The sequence below is a fragment of the Fundulus heteroclitus genome, unplaced genomic scaffold (assembly GCF_011125445.2).
Source record: "Fundulus heteroclitus isolate FHET01 unplaced genomic scaffold, MU-UCD_Fhet_4.1 scaffold_44, whole genome shotgun sequence".
In the NCBI taxonomy this organism is placed as follows: Eukaryota; Metazoa; Chordata; class Actinopteri; order Cyprinodontiformes; family Fundulidae; genus Fundulus; species Fundulus heteroclitus.
In genome coordinates this window covers 632703-644214 of record NW_023396857.1, presented here as the reverse complement: position 1 = coordinate 644214, position 11512 = coordinate 632703, and the positions used below count along the sequence as shown (strand labels likewise).

Here is an 11512-nt window from a genome sequence, read left to right as displayed (position 1 = left end):
TTCTCCCTGTACATGTTCTCATCGTGCATGTTCTCCCTGTGCATGTTCTCCCTGTGCATGTTCTCACTGTGCATGTTCTCGCTGTGCATGTTCTCGCTGTGCATGTTCTCCCTGTGCATGTTCTCTCTGTGCATGTTCTCACTGTGCATGTTCTCACTGTGCATGTTCTCCCTGTGCATGATCTCACTGTGCATCATGTTCTCCCTGTGAATCATGTTCTCCCTGTGCATGCATGGGTTCTGTCTGAGAACCTCCCATGGTCCAAAAACAGGATTTCAGGTCAAATGGTAGATCTATCCTCCCCAGGTGTGTGTGTCTCTGTGATGGACTGGTGATCTGTCCAGGGTGGACAACCCCCCCCCCCCCCCCCCCCACACGGCCTTGGGGGAAGAAGTGGTTACAGACAACAGCCGGATAAATATTACAAATATCTACAAAAGACTAAACAAGCTTTGGTGTAACGCATCAAATAAAATTCCTGTTTGTCTCTACATATGTATTAAGTGTAAAATTCCGTTAAATAAAAATAAGGAATATATTTTATAACATGTTGAAATATCTGAAAGGCTGTGATTTTTGCCTCTGCTCCATCATTTGAAAACAAATGTATCTTTTTGTCACAAAACAACAACAAAAAAAGAGAAAAATTTATGAAATAACATCCATTAAATGGCCTGAATTTCTCTACAATGCTGCTCTGGCCAGCTCACACTGAGGGGGCGGGGCTAGTGAAACGTCACCAATTGAGCCCCTCCCATTTGAAGGATCCAATCAGTCCTGCAGCTGGGCAGCTGTGGAGCTGATTTCTGTCGATGGCTTCATGAAGAGGAGCAACAGCCCAGAGTCGGCCTGGTCCTCGACGTGAAGAACCATGGACAGCTTGACTCCTCTGTCGTTGTAAGTAAGAATGCCGACATGTAGCTTCTGCTTTAGGTCTGACCATCTGAACATCCTCCTTTCTCTTGCCTGAAACTTTTGTTCTGCTGAATTATGGGATGTGCCAGCCTTTCTATCGCTTGTGTTTCAGCTACAACAACGTCATCAGGGAAGACTTCACCAAGGATGCCGTCTTCAGAGCAGTTTCTGAGGGAGATGTTGAGCAGCTCGCTGGTCTGCTGGAGTTCCTGCGAGCTAAAGACAAGCGGCTTTCCAGTCTAGATTTTACAGGTAGAGCGGCAAACACCTGGCTGGGCTGCGCTCATTGCAGTGATGCATCTGCAGCAGGAATCCTGTGCAGTTAGCTACAAGTCTGCAGACACAGCTGTGATTGAGGCCTTTTAGTTGACTTTTCATGTACATTTGTAATTTGAAGACTGTCCTGGAGTATATTCCTAATTTACAAAAAGATGGACAACAACCAGCTGTTTTTAAAGAAAGTCTTCAGAGCAATGTTGTTTAACTTTCAGATAAAACGACTGGGAAAACGGTGCTCCTGAAAGCTCTGCTCAACCTGAAAGATGGCAGAAACAACACCGTTGGGGTCCTGCTTGAAATCGCAGAGAAGACCGAGGATTTAGAAACTCTGATAAATGCAGCTTATACAGATCCTTGTTATCAAGGTAAGGAGGCGGAGGCTTAATGAGCTCTAATTACCTCTGCCTGGGAAAGGGGTGAGCGTTAAAACCTCTCAGGAGGTGCTGAAGGCAGGGTGTCCTCCGTGTTACCAGATGTTTTCCTGCTTTAACATGACGGCACCATCAGTGGGCTCCTTCAGACACGCTGAGATGATTAAATTCTCTGAATCAGGTGTTGGAGCAGAGACTCGTCTGGAAAGGTTGCCGGCCTCTAGTCTAGGATGAGCAGCAAATGAAAAAGCACTGAACCAGGTGCAGTTTCTAGGAAACTGTAGAAAAATCTGTTTACTGGTAGTAATTGTTGCAACAAACCTACTAAACACCTGCGCTTTCACACCTTGGTTTGGTTAAAACTTTAGTTTTTTTGGTTTGAACCAAACTTTCCTTAAATTCTCTGCAGAGAGCTCCATGAATTGTTTCCTCTGCAGGTCAGACTGCTCTGCATGTCGCCATTGAAAGGAGGAGTCTTTACTACGTCAAGCTGCTGGTCCAGAAAGGAGCAGACGTGCAAGCCAAAGCCAACGGGACCTTTTTCCAGCAGGGTGCAGGACTGGGCTTTTATTTTGGTGGGTAATACTTCCTGAAAGACTTTCATCATTCTGGTTCATCATTCTTTCATTACTGTGAATGCCTACTGCATTCACAGTTATTGAGATCCTCTTTTGCGTTTTTACTGTTTAAAGTTTGATTCGCTTCTCCTCCTACAGTTTTTGTCCGATTTCAACCATTCAACTTTTAAACTATTCAGCTTCTTCTGGAATCGATGGCTATGTCTTTTTGTACTTTTAACTTTTCAACTTTTTAAAATATTAAGCTTTTTCTGCAAATTTTCAGCTTTTTTTCTCCCATAGGAAATGAATGTAATTCACTAAAATTCCGCTCATTTCAGCTGCTTTTTGACAGCTTACTGCTTCAGCCTACTTTGCGCTAGAAACGCCATTCAACTTTTAAAATGTAGTGATATTTTTCAGCTATTATGGTATATTTTTGCTTTTTCATATCTTTTACCATTTTCATATAGTACCTCCTTAAAATAATTTTGGCTTTTCAAGAAATTCAGCAAATAACATGCGTTGCTATGGTCGTCAAGGAGGCAGTTATAGAGTGCTCACTCTAGAAATTCAACAAATTCCTTTTCTCCGAACAACTTCTTCTCACTCGCTCAATTTTCAACCTATCCACATAATTTATACATCAAAACGTAGGAATTTTTGTCTGGATTCAGGAAATGTAACCCTCATTGGTGTAGCATTTATAGATTTTTCACAAATCACCTCAGAGCGACACAAACCCGAAACCTCCCCCATTCATTTCCTATGGAGCGGTTTTGAAAAATGACGTCTGAAAATCAAAAACATCACACGTTTTCGCATCGTCGCTACTCCTAAACCGTTTGATGTACAGGCATGAGACTTTCACACATGAATGTCCCAACCCTTCTGGCACTCACAAAAAAGGAATTTTTTTGATAACTGTTACGGTTTTGCTGCAGGAACAATTTGTTCGGGAGTAGCGAATGTGCAAAATCCTGAAAATGCTTTAGAGCTGCATTTTTCCACATGATCCACTTTTTTACATCGTCGCTGTGCCTACACCAATTTTTGTACAAACATAAAAATGAACAATATAGTCCTCAAAAGCCTGCTGATACTCACAGTGAAAGAATTATTTTGATATCTCTTATACTTTTTCAGCTAGAGCAATTTGTTCGGGACCGTTTTTAGAGGATTTTTGAAATTCCTTAAAAATCCCCTTTAGATCATAATTTTTTACGCCTTTATTAAAATATTTCCAGCAAAAACTGATAGTTTGTCCTGTTCTCCTATCCGTTAAGAAATAAACGCAGCAAAAATTACGTCTCTACCATTTACGGATCAGGAGATATGGAGCGTTGTCCGAGGCAAAGTTCTCCATTATAATCCAATAGGCAGACTCGGACACAAAGTGTCTGCACTTCTGTAGAATGGCCCGCAGCAGGTGTCAGCGAGTTTCCATGACGACGGAACTCTGCTGACCAGAGGGACAGGCTCCATTGGGATAAAATGGCAACTTTCGACACCCACTGCAGTGGCTGTGATTAATGTAGGAATCTGAAATTCGCACAGTCACTTCCTCTTAACATTTTAAAATTTTCATGTGATTATCAGCCATGTGTCACTTTTCTTACCCATTTTGGATTTCACATGCTTTCCTATTGGGCTTTTGCTTCCAACAGGACCTGGCATGATGCCCAGACACGACCCAATTGGCCAATACAACACCACCCACCTGTGGGAAATGGCGCTACACACCATTTTGGTCAAATGTTGAGTTCTGGGCCCAGATGTGGTGAGGCTGAGTTGGTAAAGGAGGCCGATCTGACCCATGAACTTTGTCACGTTTGGTGACATTAAGTATTGGCACCCCTATTTGAGGCACTTCCCAGTACAGGATTTGGACCAAACTGACAGAGTACAATCACCCGGTGATTCTGAGCACAACCATGTTAGCGGCTAATGGTTAGCATGTTGCTAATTGGAAGTAGCTCTAGGAAGCTCGGACAAACTTCTGCTTTACAGAGTCTGTACCTCCTTTATACAGAATGCTCCACAATAAGTTTGGGCCTTGTCACGTAAAGCATCTCCAAGTTAGGAGGTGTCAAACATCCAATGCTTTTCAATGGGGGCGAAACCCCTTATACTCCCTAGAAATGCAGGCCCACATATGGCTACAGTCTGTTCAAGTTTGAAATTCTACTTCTGCTTTGTTAAACAATTCGGTGTTTAGAATGAGTTAGGAAATGTTTGGTGCCTTTCCCTCAGTTTTTTTTCTTCTTCTAATCATTCAGCTATTCTTTCATGTTCAAATTTTTCAACTCTTTCAACTTCAACTTTTTCAACTTCTTCAATGCTTTTCAGCTATTTTTTTTCCTTAGCCAATAAGGGTATTCAGATGGACCCTTACCCTTCATTCACACACACACTCCTCCATCTGTGCGTTCTCCATTACGTCACAATTAAAAGCCATTCTGGTTAATGAGGACTTTCCCAGCAGCACAATGGCGCTATGGCATGGAAAAAAAACGTCTCCGTTAATCAGAAATATAGATCTATTTGTGGTGGATGACGGAGCGAAATGCGTCAATTCCTGAACACCAGATGAGATTAATTAGATCTCCTCATCTGTCCCCCCCCCCCCCCCCCCCCCCCCCCAACAGGTGAGCTGCCTCTGTCCCTGGCCGCCTGCACCAATCAGCCGGAGATGGTTTCGTTTCTCATGGAGAACCCGGACAGGAGAGCCGATCCCACCCAGAGAGACTCCCAGGGAAACACCGTCTTGCACATCCTGGTGGTGATAGCAGACGACAGCACAGAAAACACAGAAATGGTCGCAAACATGTACGACAGAATCCTTGTTCAGCACTACAAGCTCAACAAGAAAAGTAAAGTCCAGCTGGAATCCATAGTGAACAACGAAGGTCTGACGCCCCTCAAACTAGCAGCCAGTCTTGGTAAAATTGGGGTAAGGCTGTTTGCCATTTAAGAAGGCGGCTGTCCGAAATGTGTATTGCTAACTTTATTTTTATGTTTTGTCCAGCTGTTGAAACACATGTTGAGTCGTGAATTCATGGATGAGAGCAGGCGGCTGTCCAGGAAGTTCACACGGTGGGTCTACGGACCTGTTCGCTCGTCCCTTTATGACATCGGTTCCATCGACACGGACGAGAACAACTCTGTGCTGGAGATCATCATCTTTGGGAGTGAAATGCCGGTTGGTTTCTGTCTTTAAGCACCTTGATAAACCAAAGTAGCTCCTACAAATGGCCGGTTTAGAGCTCAGAAAGGTTTGATGTTCCAGAATCGACCGGAGATGCTGCAGATTGAGCCTCTTCAGAGTCTCCTTCAGAATAAGTGGAAGAAATTTGCTTCTAAGCTGTTCTTGATAAATTTCCTGTCCTACATGCTGTACTTGGTCATCTTCACCTCAGTGGCCTTCTACAGAAAAGACGGAGAGGTAAGCTGGTAAAAACCGACTACAGTTTAGTCTCTAAGCTGTTAACATGTAGAACCAAAGGTCACCATTTTACCCACAGCCTCCTTTTGCCATTAATGACCCAGAGGACTACCTCAGTTTTGTTGGTGAACTAATCGTCGTCCTTGGAGCTTTAAGGTTTCTGTACAAATCGGTAAGAAAATGAATTTGGGTTTCACTTAATAAGGAAAGTCGGTGTTAACAGTTTGGTCTTCTGGTTCTCAGATTACCCAATTCCAGAGGAGACCACCTCAAATCAGAACTTTGTTCACCAACGGATTCAGTGACATTTTGTTGTGAGTATGACTGAATATTTTACTCGCATGCAGTTGTGTGTCCCACCGCTGGGCTGCATAACTTCGACTCTTCCTCAGAGCCGTTGATGCAGAGAATCCGGTCTGGATGAACCCAAAAGTTAAACCTCTTAAAGGTATACTATGCAACCGGGGTTGATTTTCCAGCGAGGCTCCCCCCAGAGGGCGAAAGTAAAAGTGCACTGTCGTAAAGATGCTCAGCTGTTCTGGTTTCTCCGTCAAGCCAGGCGCGGTTGTTTTGAGCTTAGCAGACAGGCGAACGCAACGAAAAGTGGAAAAAACAGCAGTACAAACAATGACAAACACAGTGAAAGTATGAACATCAGGGTTTCCCGCTAAAAAAAAAAGTAATAATAATAAAAAAAGCACTCGATATGCTTGCATGTTTATTTGACGTTAACACGCGGTTCTTTGTTGTTGTTTTCGCGCGTGCATATAGTGAATGGCAGGGCAAAAACACATGGAGTTCTCCCCGTAAAGCGAGACTTCTGTGTGTGCGGGCCGAGGGCTCTTGCAATTGCAAGTACGGTATTTCCCCCACAGACCACCAGGGCGGCCGAGAAAACCTTTGTTCGACCTGAAATGACTCATTTAATCCTCCAAAACGGTATGGAACACATTCATTAACTGAAAAATGTTGCATAGTATGCCTTTAACTGGCTGAAGGGTAAACAAAAAAATATATCTTAAATTGTTGAAAATGATTCCCCCAGTCAAGACTAGCAGATTTTTATTTATTTTAGCAATCAGTAAAATTTTAATGTTGGGCTACATTTAACGTGATTCAAGGCTGGAACCTGCGTTTGTCGGATTCTAGTTAAATGTGGCAAACTTGAGTCATTTACTTTTATTCAGGCTAAGTGCTAACCATCTTTGAGAGTAGATGGATGTTGAGCTGAAGGATCCCTCTGACCTCCTTAGTCCAAAAAAACTCTCCTGGTTTGGTTTTAAAGGGAGTTCCCAGGTATCAGACTTCAGGCAGGTGCTAAAATCACTTTATGATCAAAACATGGAGGAAGGAACATTTGCAGTGAAATAGTAGCAGCAGGTCAAGATGAGTTGGACTACAAACTCAATCTGATGTTTCAGGTAACTACAGAAGTTTGAATTGAACCTTAACATTTAAAGGACAACTCTAAGCAGGTTGTTTTTAACCCTGATTTACAGAAACTCAGGGTTTCTGCACTTTTACAGTCTGAACTCTGAAAATGTGCGTCTGTCTTCCTGTTCTCAGTTTCCTGCAGGCGGTGCTGCTGCTGCTGTGCGCCATCTTGTACTGCTCTGGCTGCAGGGAATATGTGGGCCTGCTTGTGCTGGCTCTGGCTCTGGCCTGGGTGAGCCTTCTGTATTACGCCAGAGGAGTCAAGCAGCTGGGGATCTACAACGTCATGATGCAAAGGGTGGGAGTTCGCTACCATGAGGTTCTGCTTGAGATGTTTGGTTCCAGTCCAGCTGATGCGTTTTGGTCTTTGTAGATGATCCTGGGCGACCTGCTTCACTTTTTGTGCATCTACAGTGTTCTGCTGTTTGGATTCTCCACAGGTAAAACTAATCATTATGATCCAAAATCTGTTAACTCCCCAAACATTCTCATTATTTATATTTTTACACCCACAGCTGTTGTTGCACTCATTAAGGAACCCTCTGGGACTGTGAGAACAAACGAGACGCTGGTACCAGAAGGCGACTTTAAGTCGGATCCGTCTGGATGCAGGAAGCCTGGTTATGACGATATGCGTCACACAATGATGGAACTGTTCAAGTTCACCATCGGGATGGGAGACCTGGAGTTCACCGACCACGTTGACTACAAGAGCGTCTTCTACATCCTGCTCATCTGCTACATCGTCCTCACGTACATCCTGATGCTCAACATGCTCATCGCCCTGATGGGCAACACGGTGGAGAGGATCTCAGAGCAGAGCGAAACCATCTGGAACCTGCAGGTGACTTAAATTCAGTTCCATTTCTTTTATATAGCGCTAATTCACAACACGTTAGCTTCCATAAGATCATCCAGGTTGGTGAGAAAGTTTCCTCTCTAAGGAAACCCAGCAGGTTGCATCAAGTCTCTCCAAGCAGCATTCACTCCTCCTGAAAGAGCGTAGAGCCACAGTGGACAGTCGTCTGCATTGTTGATGGCTTTGCAGCAATCCCTCATACTGAGCATGCATGAAGCGACAGTGGAGAGGAAAACTCCCCTTTAACAGGGAGGAGAACCTCCAGCAGAACCAGAACCAGGCTCAGTGTGAACGCTCATCTGCCTCCACCCACTGGGGCTTAGAGAAGACAGAGCAGAGACACAGAAAGCACAGAAGCTCACATTGACCCAGGAGTACTTTCTATGTTAGAGAAGACAGAGCAGAGACACAGAAAGCACAGAAGCTCACATTGACCCAGGAGTACTTTCTATGTTAGAGAAGACAGAGCAGAGACACAGAAAGTACTCCTGGGTCAATGTGAGCTTCTGTGCTTTCTATGCTAGATGGTAATAGAGGATGATCTGCCTCACCTGATTTCACAGCTAACAGAACACCAGACCAGGTGTACCTTCTATGAAGAGAAACATGACGGAGAACAAAGTTAAAATAACAACAAACAGTGCAGATTGGAGAGCAGTAGGAGAACTCAGCAGAGTGAGAGAAATAGTCCCTGATGTCCTCCAGCAGCCTAAGCCTATAGCAGCATAACTATAGAGGTAGCTCAGGGTAACATGAGCAACTCTGACTATAAGCTTTGTCACAAAGGAAAGTTTTAAGATTAGTCTTAAAAGTAGACGGGGTGTCTGCCTCACGGACCAAAACTGGGAGTTGGTTCCACAGGAGAGGAGCCTGATAGCTAAAGGATCTGCCTCCCATTCTACTTTTAGAGACTCTAGGAACCACCAGCAGACCTGCAGTCTGAGAGCGAAGTGCTCTGTTAGGAACATACGGGGTAATCAGAGCTCTGATATATATACTTCTGAACATTGCAGTTTTTATTTTATTTCTAGGTGCAACAAATGTATACCTGATCTCTTCAAATAAAGGTTGTGTCAAAAGAACTGTTTCAAAATGTTTAAAAACCTAAAATATACAAATACAGTTTTTGTTAAAATGCTATAACCCAGTTTTCCTCTCCTCAGAGAGCTTTTGCAATCTTGGACATGGAGAGGGCCTTACCAAGGTGGCTGAAGACGAAGCTGCATTCCAGGGCGTCTGAAACGGTCCGCCTGAAGAACGACGAGGACACGACTCTCAGATTTATCACGTAACTACCGATGCACACATCAGTCTGACTCTGTGGCCTTCAGTGAAGGTCTGTCTGAGATGGTTCTGATTTGTAGAAATCTTTTCGTGAAAGTGTCCTCCGGTTGGCATGAGTTGCCAACCGGACTTAGTTGCTGCTAATTGGTTTTGTTGACAACTAAACGGGTATGAAGCCAAAGTGGTGCATGTATATCTCATGCAGAACTATTAGAATTGTGACCACTTGTTGAATCGGATGGCGTTTAAATTTGACTGAATGTCTCAATGAAATGATGGACTCTGAGCTAGATTGTATAATAAAAATGCATAAAGATGTGCTAATATCTTCTGTGACTGGCACATTAGAATAAATATGAGCAAAATTCAAAAACTTTGTACCTTATTAGCGACACTGGGCAATTAAGGAATAGACATCAGTAAACTGCATGTTTTGGGTACAATTGTAGAAACTGTAACTTCTGTGCATTTCCCATAATGCGACACTGAATAAAATAATTATCTTAGATTATCACAATGAATAGCTAGTTATGTACCCTACAATATTTCTATCAAACGGGGTTAAATGCTTTTTAGTATTTTGCTATATTTGAAACCTTAATCAAGAACCATGTTGAAATTCAAAGTAAAATATGAATTCTTGCTAAAGGGGATGAAAATGATTTTGAATCAATTCTTACTTGACCAGCAGCAGCATTAATAAACTGGTTAACTTATTATAATCCTTTTATTCCTTGATTGGCCTCATAACTAAAATGAACGCTAATTGTGGAACGTTAAAATTGACAATATTTCAACATCTGATGGCGAAAACCATCTCTCCTTGACTTCAGGGTGGCTGAAATGAACTGGACTAAATGGAGGTCTGATATCAGCACGAAGCTGGAAGAAGATCCAGAAAACACCGTGGTTTCTCAAGGATTGATGTACGTTTATTTTCTTCTTCCTTTAGCTGCTATTTCCTGTTGCTTTGACACTTTAATTTGTTTTTCAGGGGCATCGTGGGACCTAGACTTGTTTCTGAAGAGCTCTCAAACTCTCTTGCAACGTCAACAGAAGATCATTCTTTAGCATAGTTTGATCCGTTTGCCTTCATTTTAATGAGAACTTTTAACTTTTAGTTTTTAAGTTTGAATAGAATGTTCTCACATGTTCAGTAACTTTTTGGTTTAAATGTTTATTTTGAATGAAACTTGTTCGCACATTCACCACTGGACATTCGAGAGCTTTTTCTCCCTGGTTAAGACTTTTGTAAATTACTTTTTCTTGTGTAAGAATTGCTCACTTGTGTTTATTTCACTCCTATTAAATAAAATGTTAAACTTTTATTTATATTTTATTTAAAATTTTGCTTACAACTGCTGTATTTTTGCTACATGAATTTGTAATAAAGTGAATATAAAAATGGATTTGTGAAGATAAACTGTTTGTCTGATCACTGGAGTGTGAGATTAAAGACTAAGTTTACATTTATTTCCAAACTTTATTTTGCCTTTTTTTTAGATCTTAAAATGGGACGCACATGGCGTAAGTTGCAGAGGCAGGAAGGCAGTTGAAGTAAAGTCAAAACATTGATTAGGTTAATGGTTTAAATAGATCAAACATAACTGTAAAATGTGTTTTAATCTTGATTTAAAGGAACTCAGGCTTTCAGAACTTTTACAGTTTTCTGGGAGTTTGTTCCAGATCAGTGGAGCATAGGAACTAAAGTGGGCTGGACTCCACGGTTTGCTCCAACATCTATTCTGTTTAACCTTTACACCAGCATTCATACCGGCCTGGTTTTATTCTGCATGTTCCTAATGTTTGCCTTTGTACGTCATCCATAATGCATCTTCTTTTTGCGCTGATTTTAATGTTAATTTACCAATGTTCTGTGTGAGTGAGGTCTGAGCTTTAAGGGCAGGTCTAGAGCTCACCTGACTGGTGAAATGTTAATGAATCTAAAATGTGTTCCAGCTCAGATTCAGTATCTGTGCAGTCTATTTCCATGCAGCGCACACTGACACTGCAGTGACTATGAGGCTTGTGAATCTGCGTTTCCTACCAAAGACTTTGCCTTCATGTAGCAGCGTTGACTGGGAGCTCTGATGCCATTTCTGCACCTCCTGCAGAAAAGACGTGTTGAAACGGCTCCTGGCTGAAAACCAGCGTGCTCATAGTGAAAGGGTGGCACATTGACAATATAATAAAAAACTGTAGCCAGTGGCGCCACGGGGGGTGGCCAGGGGTGGCAAAGGCCCCCCCCCCCGTAGGCAGCCGCTCTTCCTGAGCTTCTATCGCGCTTTTATTTGCATCTGCCAGTATCTTACTTTCCCCTAGTAACTGTTTTGTTTTCCAATAAATGTACACCTTATTCTAAATATAA

The 11512-nt window shown here is 42.5% G+C and overlaps 1 protein-coding gene across 1 annotated transcript; it reads left to right on the top strand.

The window, feature by feature from the left end:
• The first annotated feature begins 766 nt into the window (after positions 1-766).
• LOC118560505 (transient receptor potential cation channel subfamily V member 1-like) lies at positions 767-10630 on the top strand. Its single transcript, XM_036131484.1, has 15 exons — positions 767-897; positions 1028-1167; positions 1407-1559; positions 2003-2140; positions 4771-5075; positions 5151-5324; positions 5412-5567; positions 5647-5739; positions 5811-5881; positions 7134-7299; positions 7375-7441; positions 7517-7845; positions 9024-9148; positions 9978-10070; positions 10139-10630. The coding sequence occupies exons 1-15, from the start codon at positions 872-874 to the stop codon at positions 10218-10220; spliced, it is 2118 nt and encodes a 705-aa protein (XP_035987377.1). The 5' UTR covers positions 767-871; the 3' UTR covers positions 10221-10630.
• The last annotated feature ends 882 nt before the right edge of the window (positions 10631-11512 follow it).